The sequence below is a fragment of the Hyaena hyaena genome, unplaced genomic scaffold (assembly GCF_003009895.1).
Source record: "Hyaena hyaena isolate Hyena2069 unplaced genomic scaffold, ASM300989v1 scaffold_144, whole genome shotgun sequence".
Classification (NCBI taxonomy): Eukaryota; Metazoa; Chordata; class Mammalia; order Carnivora; family Hyaenidae; genus Hyaena; species Hyaena hyaena.
This window is the reverse complement of record NW_024080776.1, coordinates 863,378-881,470: the sequence shown is the minus strand read 5'-3', so window position 1 is coordinate 881,470 and position 18,093 is coordinate 863,378. Positions and strand designations below refer to the sequence as shown.

General features: G+C 46.6%; 1 protein-coding gene across 1 annotated transcript in view; it reads right to left on the bottom strand.

The window, feature by feature from the left end:
- RIMKLA (ribosomal modification protein rimK like family member A) overlaps window positions 1-10,773 on the bottom strand; it is a 30,291-nt gene extending 19,518 nt beyond the window's left edge. Inside the window, exon 1 of the mRNA XM_039238721.1 lies at window positions 10,480-10,773. Coding sequence (XP_039094652.1) covers window positions 10,480-10,642 — 163 coding nt within the window. The 5' untranslated portion in view covers window positions 10,643-10,773. The remainder of the gene's footprint in view (window positions 1-10,479) is intronic.
- Window positions 10,774-18,093: the final 7,320 nt, after the last annotated feature.

The following is an 18,093-nucleotide window of genomic DNA, read 5'->3' as shown; positions in this document are numbered from 1 at the left end:
CATGCTATTAATTTCCTGGCCCTTCTGGCTTGCCATGCATGTATGGGCCAATGGCCTCCTATGATCAGAGATAGCCCTCAGAGATTTGGGTGCTGATAGTTAGAAGTGGAGCCCCAGTGCCATCAAATGGGAATGGCAACAGCGACATTGGAGGGCCACTCACAGCTAAGGAATAGGCACCATCTTAAGGGCTGGGCATGGGGGTGGAGGGGTGTGGGTGAAACAGATGAGATCCCTGGAATTTAAGAAGAAAGATGACACACAATTGTGGTTAATGCTGTTGATGCTCTGTACAGAGTACCTGGGTGTTAGGGAGAGTTATCAGGCTGGTTTGGGTAGTGGGTGGGGACAGGAGGTGACTGATTATAACACAAGCAGTCTAACAGGTGTGTATATCAGGGTACAGTGACAGCAAAGGAGGAGGGAGCAGTTAGTGATAATCTCTGAAAGAGAATCAAGGAGTTTCAGAAAGGAGATGTTGACTCATGATAACTTTGGGCTCAGAAAAAGTGTAAAACTAATAAATGCATGTCTACCTCTCAGAAAGAAATCCATGGTCAAGGTCTGGCATCTTAAAAGCAGTTCAGGGATATCCCAGGCTGAATGTATTTGTAAAGGCACTGCAAGAAGTTAAGACAACTTGAGATGAAAGGTGATATGGTGAAAGACATAAAGTACTGGCCTCCAAGTCAGAGACGTGATTTAATTCCTTGTCCTTTAGGGGCACCTGGGTGGCTCAGTAGGTTAAGTGTCTAACTCTTTTAATTTCGCCTCAGGTCATGATCTTGCGGTTCATTAGGTCAAGCCCCATGTTGGGCTCTGTGCTGACAGCATGGAAACTGCTTGGGGTTCTCTCTCTCTCTCTCTCTCTCTCTCTCTGTGCTGACAGCATGGGAACTGCTTGGGGTTCTCTCTCTCTCTCTCTCTCTCTCTCTCTCGCTCTCTCTCTCTGCCCCTCCTCCCGCTTATGTATGAGCATGCATATGCTCTCACTCTCAAAATAAATATATAAAACTTAAAAAAATTCCTTGTTGTCATTTAACAACTTGGCAAGACACAAGTCTCTGTGGGTATCAGTTTTTTCATCTGTAAAATGGAAGGGTCCCAGAACTTGGAAACCAACCTCCCCTCTCCCAAACTCTCCCCACTCCCACCTCACCATAAAGGATCTTCCTTGAAACCACGAAGGCCAAACTCCTCAAGCCCTTTATCCCTTTCATATCAGTCACCCAAGACTCCAGTCTCCGAGGCCACCTCATTTCCCTAGACGCTAAACCCCACCTGGCTCTGACACTGTCTTTTCTACTCCCACCTTCCACTCCTTCACCTCGTGGTGTCCTCTGGGACTCAACGGGCAGCAACTCCCCCATCCTCAACCTGTAGAGCGAGTGTTCCCTTTGCCCTCTTTTCCTGAGGGCAGCTCGCCCCCAACTCTCCCCAGGTAACCTGATTCCCTAACCGCCCTTCCCAGTAATGGCTGTTCTCTCTTCCCCGCACCTGGGATTCCTGAACCTGCCAGTGGGAGAGATGCGCTCCTCGCTGTTGTGGCTTCCGGACCTTCCTCCTCTCTCCCTTAAAACTCCTAGCTCAGCTCTCATCAGACTGCACAGCACTCCACTTGTGCAGGTCATCCAGGGACCCAGTCACCCCCTCTGTCCCTGAAGCTTTAGCTCCTGACTCACTGACCCCTCAATGCTGTCACAGCTAATGGCGATTTCAGTATCCTTGTGCAGAATTCTTTGATGTCCATGCCAGTTTCCTGACCTCGTTTCCTCCAATGATGCTGTCTGTCCACCACCCCAACTCAGCCACCACTCCGGGTTACATTCTAAACCTGATGCAATCATCATAATTCCAGTTTCCAAACACTGTTTCCTATCTTTCCAGCTTACTCTCTCTAGTACCCCAACTCCAGCCAACTTTGACCCCAGGAACTACCATGCGTGGATCCCCGTCTTTTCACTGTCCCTAACTTCAGACCCTCATTTCCCATCTTAATCTATTTAAATTTCATAGTCAAGCACCATAGCATGCCTCTTCAAATCTACGGTACATCCTCAGATCTTGTACCTGTTTCTTGCTTGGCTAAACCACGTCCCTGGTGAGACCGATCCAACTCTGCCTACTCCGCGTGCCCTCCTGTGCAGTGGAACACAGAGGAAAAAAATACATAAACCTGCTGACTGGTCTCAAGGGCATCTTTACTGCTGCCTGGCAAGCACCCTATTTCCCTGGTCCATTCACTCTCCCTGACCCTAGAGAATGATCTCACTGTCTCTTCTTGCTACTTCCTCCCTCCTTCTCCTTATTTCAATGAGAGAAACTGAAGCAATCAGAAAGGAACTTCCTTATAAGCCCCCACAAGCACATCTTTCCACCTACCGGCACCCGGGCTATATACGTTACCTTCTCTCTTATAATGGCTGAACTGTCCCTGCTCCTAGCTTTGGCCAGTTCCTTGAAATATGTAATAGGTCCCAACCCCCTCTTCTTACTTATAAAGCGCTGCTCCAGCAATCCAGCTCTCTCTCCTGCATCACCAATTTCACTCTCTCTCTCTCTACTGGATCATTAGCACTGGCATATAAGATGCTGTTATTTCTGTCTTTGTTAAGGAAAGTCTCTCAAACCCATCTCCCCTCTAAGCAAGGTCTTAGCTCAGGCTGTTACAACAAACTACCACAGACTGGGGGGTGGGGGTGGGGGCGCTTAACCAACAGACATATTTCTCACAGTTCTGGAGACTGGAAGTCTGACCATCAGGGTGCCAGCACAACTGGTTTCCAGTGAGGGCCCTATTCCTAGCTTGCAGAGAGCTGCCCTTCTTGCTGTGTTCTCAGAAGGCAGAGAGAGAGAGAGAGAGAGAGAGAAAATTTGGGGGAGAAACAATTCAGTTCATAGCAGGCTATCAATTCATTTTTCACCTTCCCTTTATAACAAAAGTCCTAAGACAGTGTGTATATTCACTGGTTTCCATTACTTCACGAAGCTTCTGTCATCAGGGACACTAAAGCTAACTCCACTCCAATGGTTCATTGTCATTCCTCAACTATCCTGATCTACCAGCCAAATCTGACAGTCTGATCACATCTTTCTTCTTTAAATACTTTCTCCACTGAGCTTCCAGGACACCTCTCTCTCCTGGATTTCTTCATCCCTTCTATTTAGGTTTCTTTCCTGACTGCTCCTCCTCTCCCCAGCCACGAACTGGATGCCCCAGAGCCCAGTCCTTGGACCTCTTCTCTTTTCTATCTGTAGACACTCCCTTGATAGGCACATGGTGACGCTTCTACTTTTGATATCTTCAGGCCAGGGCTTTCACCCTGTATCCCAACCAATATGATAGACTGCCTATTCGACACTTCCATTTGTATGTCTAATGGGCATCTCAGTCTCGGTCCTGACTCTCACCCCTTGCTCAAAGCTACTCCTACATCCTCTCCATGGGGGTAAATGGCCAACTTTATTCTTCAAGCTGCTCAGGACAGACACATTGGAGTCCTCCTTGACTAGTCTTTCCCGAACATCCAACATCTGATCCAGTAGGCAAATCCTGACAACTCTGCCTTCAGAATCTACCCCAAATCAGTTACTCTGCACCTCCTCCCCTGAAATCATCCTAGTCCAACAATCGTCATCTCTTACTTGAATTGTAGCAATGACCTCAGTAATCTCCCTGTTTCTGCCCTTGGCACCATCAATCTGTTCTCAGCGCTGTGACCAGAATGGCCCTGTGACCATAAGGCAGGTCATGTCACCCCTCTGCTCAAAACCCTTCAATGGATTCCCAGTTCGTCCAGAGTAAAATACAAAGTCTTTCCATGACCCACGAGGCCCTATATATTGGCTCTTCTCCCCTCACCCTCCACTTCTCTGACCTCCTCTCTCAGTGCTTGCAGCTTGGCTCACTCTGCTCAGGCCACACTGACTGCTTTGCTACTTCCTCCTCCCTAAACTAATCTCAGGTATCTAAATGGCTTGCTTCCTCACCTCCTTTAGGTCATTAGTTGAACATCATCTCCTAGGTGAGGAATACCCCACCGCCCCATCCAGAATTGCATCTCCTCCCCTGCCTCCAGAAACATCCCCTTTCCTAGCTTCTTTCTCCCTAGCCTTTTTCACCATCATCCCCTATATTTTACTTACCTTGTCTGTATCCTATCTCTCCCATCTAGACTCTAATTTCCTGGAGAGGCAGCGATTTCTGCCTGTTGTGTTCTGGCACCTAGAATGATACCTTACACATAGCAGGTAGTCAACAGGTATTTGTTGACCAAATGGACAAATGAAATCCTAACAGTGAGGGTGGAGACTGTTCTTACTCTCCATTACATCTCCAGTACTGGCACAGTGCCTGGCACAGAATGGGCAGGTAACCGTTGTTGAACGGGTAGGACTGTTGTGAAGATTAAGGCACATAAAAGATAGGAAAGCATTAATAATAGAGTTACAGAAATAACCATTATTCCTGTTAGTTCTCTCAATGCAAAGTAACTTAAATTTACCACTTTCTCAAGGGGGAGGGGGTCTTCCTGAGTTACTTGTATTTTTTTAATGTTTATTTTTGAGAGAGAGAGCGTGAGAGCAAGCACATGAGTTGGAGAGGGGCAGAGCGAGAGGGAGACAGAGAATACTAAGCAGGCTTGCACTGTCAAGACAGGAGCCCCTCACATGGCAAATTTATTCTTCCTTCATCCTCAGCTCACATCACTCACCTCTCGTATGAGTCAGCACTGTTAGCGTAAAGCCCAATGTGGGGCTTGAACCCATGAACTGTAAGATCATGACCTGAGCCAAAGTCGGACGCTCAACTGACTAAGCCACCCAGGCATCACTTGAGTTACTTTTCAATAGTGAAGGATCAAATGGGAATAGATAAAAATTTCAGATCATGTTGTAGTCATGTGTGAAAACAATATAAACCCATAAAAAAACCATATTAAAGCCATAATAAGGTGGTGTACCTACCCCTGGAGTGGGATGAGGTGAGGCTAGCACTGAACTACCTGGATGTCACTGGAGAAGGTGTGGGTAGAGGGGGATAACGTGGACCTCTCTGATGATGGCTCTATCCCTTCCACCCGGCAATCCTAACAAATTTGGTGGAAGTGTTATGGTAACAGCAATAGGTAGTTCAGAAATCTGTAAGTAAGGCTTTGAGATCTACTAAGGACCCCAATGTACTGGTTCTAGAATTCTTTCCAACACAGTTCATGAAGTGTCCCTAAAAACTACTGTTAGAATCATAATGTACACGTCTAGTCCATCCTCAGTCCCTGACGTTAGCCCCTGGATAGAAATGTGGACCCATGGGGTAAGGCGTATCCATTCAGCGCTCATGTCAGTTTAGAAACAGTATATGGTAGATGCTTCCATCCACTCTCAGACTTTTCCACTAGTCCTGGATGGTAGCTTACTCAGATCACAGAGTGTCAGGCCCAGGCTTTGGGCAGAGAGAGAGGTCAAAGATCAACCTCTATGCACGAGGCTAGGATGTACCCTTGCCTGCTAGGACCTCCTTGGGCAGCAATGGGAGTCCATCCCTTCTCTGTGAGGCCTCTGCCATCTTCTGGAAGGCTGCGATAAGACCATTTCATCAAATTCAGTTCGGATTCTCCCCACCTGAACACTTACATCTTACTCAGCTGATTACCACAAAGAACCAAGGAAAAATATCCCCGAACACCTTAATTTAAAGAACCTGACCTAGAAATTGCCATATGGCCGCCAAGGTTTCAGCTCTGAAAGGAAGACCAGGAATGCTGAGTCATTCAGCTCCTAAGAGACAAACTGTCACACACCCTCATTTCCAGGTCAGGTGCATTTTTTTGCTCTTGATGTCTATCCCTGAGTTTGTGACTCTACTTGTGTCTTGAGACAATAAACTACCACTGTAAAGACCTGTGGGTGATCAGAGAACTTAATTTACTGCTGGTGGCTTTGTCCTCATAGAATGGCTCATCACAGAAACATTTACACCTCCAATCATGATATCCCGAACAGGACCTAATTACAGTAAAGTCTCATACACTTCAGATTAGCCTCTCATGCCCTTCACTCCATTATCCAAACATTACTTGGAAGCTTACTATGTATGGAGGCCATCTTTGGAAAATACCTTTGAGGGAACCCCAGTCGTTTAGGAAGACAAAAACAGACTTTGTAAAGAGATAAATTACAATAAAAAATGATGGAAGCTATTTTAGAAGGATGCACCATGTTACCTGGCAGCAAGTGGGAAAGAGATTGCCTGAGGGGAGGGGAGGGAGCTCAAGAAAGACTATACAAGAGGTGAGTGATGTGAGCTGAGGGTGAAGGAAGAATAAATTTGCCATGTGAGGGGCTCCTGTCTGTTAAGGATCTGACTCTTGATATCGGCTCAGATCATGATCTCACAATCGTGAGATTGAGCCCCACGATGGGCTCAGTGCTGAGCATGGAGCCCGCTTGGGATTCTCTTTCTCCCTTTCTTCCAGCCCTTCTCTCACTCACATGCATTCTCTCTCTCTCTTTCAAAATAAATAAATAAACTTAAAAAAAAGAAAAAAGAAAAAAAGAAAGTCTGCCATGTAAGAGGAACTGCACCAGATGGGGCACCTTGGGCTGAGGGAATTGATTGCGCGGGGCACGGTGAAGTCAGTGCAGGTGATGCGGGGGCAGAGTGGAAGAGAGGAAAAAAAATTGCTGAGACCGGAATTCCTGGGTACTGGTCCTCACTGCCAGCCAGTACTATCTGCCAGACACCCTACTGACGTTTCTAAGAGTTAATTTGCAGAAAGAACCTCAGCATCTGCCTGGCACACAACGAACACTATGCATATTTTGCTCCGACTATTACTATGTGCATTTTGGTGACATATGCACCACCACCTCAACAAAAAGAAATATTTGTTGAATGAATGAAGGAACAGAGACAGACCTGGTTCTCATGATGCTACAGCCCACAGAAAGGTGAAGGGGAAGTGTTTTCTACAGGGTTGCTTCAGTCATCTGCAGGTCATTCCACTCTTCCCAGTAGCCATTCCCACTCACCCCATCCAAACATAGGTGGGGGGCAGCTAGATCACTAATTAAAAATACTCATCACAGGGTTGCCTGGATGGCTCAGTCAGTTAAGCGTCTGACTTCAGCTCTGGTCATGATCTCACACAGTTTATGGGTTCGAGCCCTGCATCAGGCTCAGAGCGGACAGCTTGAAGCTCAGAGCCTGCTTTGAATTTTGTGTCTCTCCCTCTTTCTCTGTCCCTCCCCGCCTTGTGCTCTCACCCTCTCTCTCTCAAATAAACATTAAAAAAACACTCATCACAAAACCTTGCATTTGCATGACATTTTCAGCTTACCTGCATTATCTTGTTTAAAATAACTGCAATCTAGGGGCGCCTGGGTGGCTTAGTCGGTTAAGCTTCCGACTTTCGCTTAGGTCATGATCTCGCGGATCGTGGGTTCGAGCCCCGCGTCGGGCTCTGTGCTGACTGCCAGCTCAGAGCCTGGAGCCTGTTTCAGTCTGTGACTCCCTCTTTCTCTGACCCTCCCCTGCTCATGCTGTCTCTCTCTCTCTCTCCTAGAAATAAATAAAACATTTAAAAAAAATAAAATAAAATAACTGCAATCTTTAAATCCTAAGCTTTTTATCTCTTGTCTGAATAGAACCCAAAATTCCTGTCTCTGGATCTAAGGTCCTACTAGCTTCCACAGAGGGAAGCTCAGGAAAGAACTGAAGTAATTGGCTGAGGTCCTGCCCATACTGACTCCTGCACCAACCCCCTACACTAATGTCAAGAAGGAATGAAGGAAGCAACGGTATGAATGAAGACCTTGTAAAGGCGGGACATGAAACTCCTAAACTTTAAAATCACTTTGAAAGGCATGCTCTAGCCTCATTGTAATTTAATTGAGTTCAAGTCCACATCCATGGGAAAAGGTACCCTAGGCTGCAGATGCCCTAGCACAGACTGATTCCATATCGGGAGCTGGGGATGGGGAGATCAGGTCTTTAACTGTCTTTAGCTGCTGACTAGCTGGGTGGCACTGAGTATCTTTGAGCGTCCGGTTCTTCGTTTATGAAATGAACGGGTCAGGATGGACGATCTCAAAGGCTTTCCCAGCTCTCACTCAGTAATTTTCAAATGGTAAATGGCATTAATATCAGTAACTATTTCTGTATTTCAAAGCCAGTAAGTTCTAGGGTTCATTTCAGAGGAAGACTTGGCTCAGCCAATCGCCAAGACTTTTCTATAGTTTGACTACAGAAGAAACTGGGGAATAGAGTGCATATCTTTATTCACTCAAAAAATATATATTGAGTGCCTATTACTGTAAGACACTATTCTGATCATCTCTACAGCACTGAACAAGCAAACGAGATCACTTCACACAGAGCTTTCTTCCTTGTGCTTTAATTAATCCACCCCTGTGACAAATAAATCTTTTTACTGCTTTGGATGGAGAAAATAGTGATCTGATAGGTTTGTTTTAAGCGATATGAATTGTGTGTGGCTATCTCTGAATTAGCAAAAGATTAAAACTGCTTCCAAAAATACCTGCCTTCAGTTTCTCCATCAACTAGGCAAATAGCTATGTATATTTTCTTCTAGTTTAAAAAGAAGTAATTCCTGGTTTGTGAATAGACTGAGATATAGTCACACACGAATTCCCATAAACTTTTAAGACGCTCAACAAAAGTGTTTAAATGCTTTCTGCAGCACTGAGAATTTTATTTTCTCTTTTTCTAGGATGAATACTTTAAAATGTTTAAAAAAATTTTTTTTAAATAATCTCGACGCCCAACGTAGGGCTCAAATTCATGACCTCAAGATCAAAAGCTACATACTCTACCAACTGAGCTAGGCAGGTGCCCCTAAAATGGGGTTTTAGATACAAAACAGCATCTCCCTGCTCTTTCAGAGAATGCGTGATGGGTTTACAACAGGAATATGAGGTGAAATTTCAATGACTGTATCTCAAAAATGGCATCTTTATAAGCTGTAAAATAAATAAATAAAATGAAGTGCAAACAAACTGACCCTGGGGGTAGAACGATGTATACTAGATCTAGATCAGTAAAATATAACAGATGATTCCATTCAAGAATTTTAGAGCAGGAAGAACCACTTAGTTTCATAAACAAGAAACCTGAGATTCAAAGACATAAAGTGACCTGGCCAAGGCAAAGCCAACATACTTGTTAGCAGCAAGTCTGTGATAAGAATCCAGGTTTGCAGACCCCTTATTCAGGAATCGAATTTTATGTTAATTAAGTTAAGAGTTTTAGCAAATCAAGGAGAGAGACAGCACCCCATATAGACACACTGTTTTAGACTAAATGTATGACACCTAATGTTTATAGTATATTTCTCCAGCAGGCTATATACTCTGATATTACTTATGAAGGGTTTAGACAAATTTATAGAGGAAGCATCTAGAACACATAAATTATACACAGGTCACATTCAAAATGCCTGTTAAGTAACTTGTTCAGAATTTGGGATCCCTTTCCTCTGCTAAAGAAGAATAACGAATTATGAGCTTATTTAACCAGGTATGGCTGAAACATTATGAATGGTGTCCCCAAAAGCATCCTGAACTGGGCCCCAATTCCTCCCACCCCCAGCCCTACATCTGATCCCCCTGAAGTAGCTGGATTACTTCCAGAGTGGAGGCTGGAGCTACTCAAACTGCAAACCAGAGGGAGGTTCCTAAGCCACAAATTCCTGTCAGAGACCGCTTGTATTAAAGATAATTAAGAAGACCTAAAAAGATACTTAACCTTTTGAGGTCAGGGTCACAGACGGTAACCATGTCTTACCCGAAAATGTCTCTTGGACACAGCATGGAGAAATGTGAGGCCAGAATGGTCTGTACCTGAAAGCTTGGCTTTTCTGGAATCAGAATTCAACACTTTTAGGAAGAAGGATGAGTTTATAAAGAAAAGCCGCCAACGGTCTACTCTCCCACTTAACACACTCAAGAGGCTACTCCAATCGTAAATCCCCCCCCGTGTAGGTTCCTAGTCTGGTAATGATATTCTATGTAGTGCATTACCGACGCTTACACGCTCCTGGAAAACTTTTTAAAAACATTCACCTTAATGGCAATTTTGTAAATTTAGTGAGGGTTTCCCTAAAGCTATACTGACAGGGTAAGGACGCGGGCGGAATTTGCAAATTTGGGGTTAGTAGCTTGATTTTCCTCGGACCTCCAGGCGGCTTCAGGTGAATTCGAGTTCCTCCCCAAACAAAGTCCCCTAAGTACCTGAAATTCCGTCCTCAAATCCTGGCCTCGGGGCAGACGGTGGTGGTCAAAGGAAGCTCTCAAGGTTAGGGGCTTTCTCCAACCCTAGGTGGGCTCGCGGGGGAGGGCGGCTGGTCTGCGGGGCCCGAAGGAGACTTGGTTGGGGGAGGCCCGGGTGCGTGCGCCCACCGGCCGGCTCTCGGGGACCCCGGCGCGCCTCCCCGCCCTCCCGGGGCCCGCCTCGCTCACCGAGGTGGCCGCCGACAACGGTGACGGCGATCTGGTCCATGAGCACCGCCCGGAAGCGCACGTCCTGCTCTGAGCAGCGCTGCCGGAGCGCGCGCAGGATCTGCACCTGCGGGTAGTCCTCGCGGATGCGCCGGTCCGTCAGGAACCAGAGCTGGGAGCACATGGCGGCCAGGGCGGCGGCGCCCGGCGCGGCGCAGGCCCCCTCGACGCCCCGGGCCGCTCGCTCGGGCTGGCGGGCGGGCGGCCGGCCGGCGTCCCGGGCGAGCGCGAGCCGGGGCTCCGCTCCCGCCGGTGCGCCAGGCGCCTCTGCAGCCCTGACCCAGCGAATCTGCCCGGCCACTCAGCGCCGCCGCCGGCCTGGGCCAGCCAATCAGCGCGCGGCGGCGGGCGCGGGCCGGCCGCGCGGCCAGCTGCAGAGGCGGCCTCCGCGGGCGCGGCGCCCGGGAGGGGCGGCGGGGCCGGGGGCCTGCGGCGGACGGGGGAGGGGCGGCGCCCGGGGGTCGGGCTCCCGGGAGCCCGCGGGCCGCGGGAGTACGGGGGGTGGCGCGGCCGCGGGAAGGCATCCCCGCCCCGCCCGGGACCCCCCGGTGGGCGTGGCGTCTCCGGCCGGGGTTGGACAGCGGGAGGGGCCAGGGCGGCGGCCGCGGGGCCGAAGGGTGTCCCCGCTACGCGACTAAAGATGCGCAGCGGCCGGCGGGCTGCGTCCCAAAGGCGGTAGCGAGCATCGGGGGCCGAGGGGCACCAGTGGGCCCCAGCAGAGTCCCGGACAAGGCCTCAGGGACGTCCCAAGGGGGATTCTGGGGCCTGGCGAAGGTCACCCGGGAAGGCCCCCAGTTGGACCCTGGCGTCAGAATTCTCTGCAGAAATCCCGGCCTGGAGCTGGGGTGGGGGTGGGGGGTAGGGGTGTTAAGGGGAATTGGATTTTAGCCGCCTCCTATTGAGATAATCTGAAGGTGCATTTCTCAAGGTCTCAGATTTTCTTGCACTGGACACCCCAACTAGTTTGCGGCGGTTCTGGGCCTTGGAACCTCGGTGTGACGAAAACGGGTCTAGGACTCCTCTTAGGGGACCACTGACTGGTCTTCCTCCTCCCCCCTTCCCCCAACCTCCAGGCCGTACAACTGAGTCATCTTTAAATACTGTTCGTGGCCCTAGCCAATTGCATATTCTGCCTGCAAACAATGTTTGAAGCCAGATCCTTTCGAAATAACTGCAAGACTGAAGTTAGCCATCTTTGAAGATTACAACTGCTCTTCCAGCTCATTAAAATGTCTTTTTTTTTCTTTTTTCTTTTTTTGGCTTAGGGAAGCAAGAGTAATTTCAAGGCAGGCCCAGCAGTGACGACTTAGAAACCCATTTTAAGATGTCTCAGGTAAGGTACAGGCTTCACTGTACATATCATGCAGATGTGTGCATTTACCCCACTAGGTGTGCCTTTGGAAAAGTTCTGTCTAAACAGAATTTCAAAAGTTAATTCCTTTTCGAGCAATGTTAAGTAAATCCTTTTATGTTGCCAAATACCACCCCCCTACTACCATGTATTTTCTTAAAGTATCAGTACACTAGTGACCTATGGATTAGTAACTTCCAAAAATACCTTCTAACCACAGATGAGCTTGGGCACTAGAGGCTCCATCTTCTACACTGACCGTTTCCTTGATGCTCTGTGGTATTCACTTTGCTGACCCTGGTGCTTCCTATGGGGCTTTTGCAGTATCACAGGTAGGATGTCTATGAGACAGTAAACTGTAGTTTGCTGGAACACTTATTTACTCAAAGCTATAGAAGAGTCAAATAAATTTAGAAGTTGCTTATAATCCATGTTCATGGTTATCTATATAAGACTAGAATGTTGGGGTGCCTGGATGACTCAGTCGGTTGAGTGTCTGAATTCAGCTCAGGTCATGATCTGGTGTGTGAGTTCAAGCCCCACGTGGGGCTCTGTGCGGACAGCTCAGAGCCTGGAGCCTGCTTCCAATTCTGAGTCTCCAGCTTTCTCTGCCCCTCCCCCCACTCATGCTCTGTCTCTGTCTCAAAAATAAATAAACGTTAAAAAAAACAAGACTAGAATACTTAAGTCATGTGAAGATGAAGACGCATATGCAGGCTTGAGAACAGGATCTGCTTCCTTACGGTCTTTGCTCTCCCTTGCAGGCAGGTTAATACCACTCCCTTTCCAGGATGGGTGACAGGTGAGGACCTGGGACAGTGGCATATCCAGTTAGGAGATGGCTATACTTGTACAGGTGTAATGTTTTGTTATATTACAGAAATTCCTCAAGCATGGAGATACCGTCTCAGGTTTAGGATTATTTTCCCACTTGTCTTACGTTATGCAACATGTCTCCATAGATAACTCCCAAATTCAAGTTTAGTCCTGACACCTTTTGAGCTTCAGCAATGTAAAGCAGAATGCTTTCATCCTGCCTTCATCTCAGCATCCCTAAAGCCAAACTCCTTCCTTTCCCCTCCGTTCCTGATTCTACTTTCTTACCCAATAAGGAAAATATATTATCTCAGGGAGCAAGGAATTTAGAGGTAGGGCAGCTTTGGAATTAGTTCATTTACCAGTGAAATAACATTCTCAGGGGCCCAGATTCTTCCCATTCTGTCACTCTGACATTCTGAGGTGAGTGCCCCTCGTAGTCACCAAATGCTTGCCACAATTCCATCTAACACATGCATACACATGACATCTGGCTGAAGTAGAGAGACTGTTTTCTTCCCATCTATCCCTTTTTGGTAGCAAGGAAAACCTGTTTTGGAGGCCCTCAAGCCAACTTCCCACAATCTCATCTGCTCACATCTAAACCAGTCACCATCAAGGAGGAAGAAACTATCATGAATGGCTTAAATGAATTATGACTTGCCCCTGAGGCTGAGAATTAGAATTTTTTCCCCCAGGCACGCATAGTAGAGTTAGGTGAATAACCTGGGCAAAATGGAGGTTTTCTTAGGAGGAAAGAAGGGAGAATAGAGGTTAATACAGGTGGTAATAAGGTAACTATATCAGCTAGCTTAGGCTATGGTAACAGACGATCTCAAAGTGGCTTACAACTACAAAATGGTTTCTTTTCTTGAAATACCCTACATGTTCATGGCGGGTGGGCTTGGTTATATTCTAGTTTGTCCTTATGCTAGGACCCAGGCTGGACCCTTCTCTGGAACATGGTTGGTCTCATGAAAGAAAAGTGATCATCTGAATCCCACACTGGTTCTTAATGTTTCTTCCTGGAACTGATACATGTTCTTGGTCACAAGTTCTTCTGGCCAGCTCTGACGTCACTAGGGAAGGATCAGAAATAGCCAAATCTTGTTCTGCTAATTATCTCTCCTCTCCTTAGAGTTCCCAGGGGGACTATACACAAGAAAGAAATTGGAATTGAAACCAAAGGATTGTTTTGTTCATGGCTGAGCTAGTACCCAATAACCTCTAGAACAGAAATCTTCCAGAAGATTAGGTTGAAAGACATGGCATAGGTTTAAGGCTGCAGTGAAACTTCCTAATTCCCTGTTCCCTTTCCCCCTCTGCATTTTGGGGCCAGTATGCATGGGCATGCCTGCAGAAAGAGGGGAGAAGATGATCAGATCTGCGAAGCAAACCAGCTTTACTTTTCTAAGTGTGTGCTGGAGACCGAGCAGGGCTACTTAGCAGGAAACGGGGAGCAAAGCGGCACACATGGCCATGTGACCTTTGAAGGCAAAGGGACCATAACTGTGTAAAATGTGAACTCACTGATGTCCTGGGTTCTGACAAATCAGATTAACAAATTCTTCCTTCTTGAAGGAAACCATTAAGAAGACGGCATTCTCTCTCTCTCTCTCTGCCCCTCCCCCACCTCAAAATAAGTAAATAAATAGGTAAATAAATAAATAAAAGACAGGGCAGAAAAGGGAATTCCTTCCTATGTTCCCACATGCTTACTTCTGTTCTTACTCTGTAGGAAGACGGATGGAGAGTGGCCTGTGCATCATCTCTTTGCCTCATCCTAGACTGTAAGCCTCTTAAGAACAGCTACTAATGCATTGTGTATCATTGTTTCTACCTATAGTAGGTACTCAGGTATCTGTTGATAATAGTTATGACCATCATTAAGAGACATCATTGCAAATTCAGTTGGTAGAACTGTGGTCAATTACAGATAAACCATTGGCCTTTGAATAACAGAGGGGTTGGAGATATTGACCCCCTGCACAGTTGAAAAGCCATTTATAACTTTGACTCCGTAAAATCTTAGCTACTAACGGCCTTCTGTTGACCCAAAGCCTCACTGATAACAAGCAAGTAACACATATTTTGTATGTTATATGTGTTCTATGCAGTATTCTTACAAGAAAGTAAGCTAGAGAAAAGAAAAAGTTATTAAGAAAATAAAGGGGCGCCTGAGTGGCTCAGTCAATTAAGCGTCTGACTTGGGCTTAGATCTTGCGATTTGTGAGTTCTACCTCCTATATCGGGCTCTGTGCTGACAGCTCAGAGCCTGGAGCCTGCTTCAGATTCTCTCTCTCTCTCTCTCTCTCTCTCTCTCTGTCTCTCTCTCTGCCCCACTCTGGCTCACACTCTGTCTCTCTCTCAAAAATAAATAAACATTAAAAAAATTTTTAAATCAGAAAGAAGGGAAAATATACTTACAGGACTGTACTATATTTATTGAAACAAGTCCATGTATAAGTAGACCCACACAGTTCAAATCTGTGTTGTCAAGGGTCAAGCGTACTAGGTTTTGTAACCTGGGATTCTGGGGCTATCTTTCTCATCTTACTTTTAACCGTCAGTATAGACTGGCACAAACGGATATTGAGATATGGGTCTGGATGGTGGAAAGAAAGTGATAGTCTTCATAAATATTATATATGACCCCAAGCAGGTGGATGTGCCAAGTACATAGAAGATCAAAATTCAATTGACCTCGATAAATTAGAGAAATGGTCATCGATGGCAGGTTAAAATGCATTAGGTAGCAAAATGCACATATCACACACACATATAATCCAAGAGGGAGAAACTGGATGGGCAGAAATGTGGCCAAAAGACCTGATAGATGTGGCAAACCAATAACAGAGTGAATAGAAAATAGCAGGATGTTAACAGAAGCCGATGAAGCCAAATTCATCTTCACCTCCCTGGGACCTTGCATAATGCCTGGCACACATCGCACATGCACATTGCTAAGTGTATGGTTGAAAAAATGTGTGACTTCAGTTTTGATCAGATCATCCGTGCTGTTCCTTTACTCTGAGAAGACTTTGCATAACCAATTCCTGTCCGTTCTTCTAGGCCCAGCTCAAATACAATTCCTGTCATAGTGACTTCCTTAAATTCAGCCTACCCTCAGCTAAAAGAACACCCTCTTTCTGAATTTTCATGAGCGATGCGTATATGCTAGTGATGATTATTCCAATAATCAACACTGGGTAGCTACTAGGAGAATAGCAATTCAGATTAAGACAGTCCAGTACAGGGGCACCTGGGTGGCTCAGTCGGTTAAGTGTCCGACTTTGGCTCAGATCATGATCTCACGGTTCGTGAGTTCGAGCCCTCTGTCAGGCTCTGTGCTGACAGCTCAGAGCCTGGAGTCTGCTTCAGATTCTGTGTCTCCCTCTCTCTGCCCCTCCCCCACTCACACTCTGCCTCTCCCTCTCTCTCTCTCTCTCAAAAACTAAAAATAAACATTAAAAAACATATATAGTCCAGTATACATAATTTCGAATTATAGAAATAATGACTAACAAAGTGTCTGAAATCTTATAACTGTTCGTCATCCGTGTTGACTCTGATTTTCTGCGCTCTTGTTTCTTCTCTCCCTGCTGTATGTAATCCAGGTGTCAGCTTTCCCCTCAACCTCTTATTCAAGCTCACACCCCTTACGCCCTCTCATACCAGCATCTTAGTGAACAAGATAGAATTTGCTGAAGGGGGGACGTGATTTATGTCATGTAGGCTGCAGCAGCTGAAAACCCACTAGGACACACCTCTTTCTCCAGAGTACGCACCCTCTGCTTCTGCCACAGGGATCTTTTCCCATCCCCTACCCCATCCTACCTCCCAGCCTCCAGCTTTCCTGCCCTCAACCCTTCATTACTCAGAGGAATGTATTTTATCCTAGTTTCTACATCCAAACCTGTGCCCAACAAATGACCGTTTAACAAGACAGCAAGTTCTTCCAGTTAGAGGACCCTCCCTCTTCAGGAAATAGAAGGGGATTATAAATACCATTTTTCTTTTGTAAAGCTAATGAACACAAACGACTAGAAGGGGTTTGTCAGTGAAGTCTTCATGTGAAGCTTGTTGGAGCCAGCTTTTGAAGAGGACAGCGGACGCAGGTCTGCAAGGCAGGGTACAAAGAAGACATTGAGGAGGGGGTTGCCGGCTGCTGCTCTGGATGAACTAAGCTCCCAGAACCGGGTAGAAGTTTATAGTTCTCAAGGGGCTTTCCCTATCCCTCTGGAGACAAGGCTACATAATTGGATTCTCTTGCTCTCTGTCAGCCTCAGCCTCATGCAGCCATAGTCATTAAAGACCGTTTTTTCCTCAGCCTTTGCTAGCTCCTTAGCCTCTTCTGACAAAGTGGGGAATTATATTAGAAATCCTAACACTGTCTTTCCTTCCCTGTCATGTTAGGGTACAGGCTATCCTCAATAACAAAGAGACCCCAGAAGACAGTGACTCGACAAGAAACTTCTCTGTCACTTAGTAGTCCAGTAAGGAGGATGTCCGGGATGCAGAGGTAGCTGTGCTTCTCTGGTTCAACCCAGGACCCAGGTTCCTTCCATCCCAGGGTGCCACCGACTCATTGCTGGCATGTCTGGGCCCGGCTCTCTTGGCCACATCTGTGTTCCAGATCTTTGGAAGGAGAAAGAGAGGAAAGAGAAAGTGGAGAACAAGTGGCTGCCTTTGAATGACTTAACACGAACATTACACTCCTAACTTCCATTCACATCCCAAGAACCTGGGCCCATAGTCACATCTACTGCAACAGAGGCTGGAGACTATACTCCCTAATTGGCCAATTAGGTACATGCCCAGGTAAAACTCAGTGCAGGGTGAGAAGGGCTTCTGTTACTGAAGGGAAGAGAAGAAATGGATATGAGGATGGTGAACAGCTCTCACTGTACCTCCCCACCCCTATGTGGGGGTAAGAGACCCTACAGACATGCCACTCTAGTAATCTCCAATTTCTTCAGATTCACTTGATGCGTTTCTGTGCCCCTCCCCCCCTCCATGACTGTTCACGGTAAATCTTTCTCACTTTTCATTGCCTGCTAGCATCGGCTCAAGTTGCACCTTCTCCAGGAAGTCTTCCTAAATCTTAGTTTAGGATAAGTGACCCTTCTCTGTGTTCTCATAGCATACTGCATTCTTATCCTTTGGCACCTGTCGAAGTCCTCTAGTATCTTCACACGTGTAAAATCATCTCCATGTGCTCTGTCTCCATCTAGATTGTAAGCCATTTGAGAGCAGTTATGGTATGTCTTAGTCATATTTGTGTCCTTACTACCTAGGTTGAGCTGAATTCCTTCTGCTCGCCTGTGGGTGAAATAAGTTGTGCTATCACCTGGCCCCCTGCATGCCCACTGAGGTATAGCTTTCATCCATAATGGCCAGGATGTCTA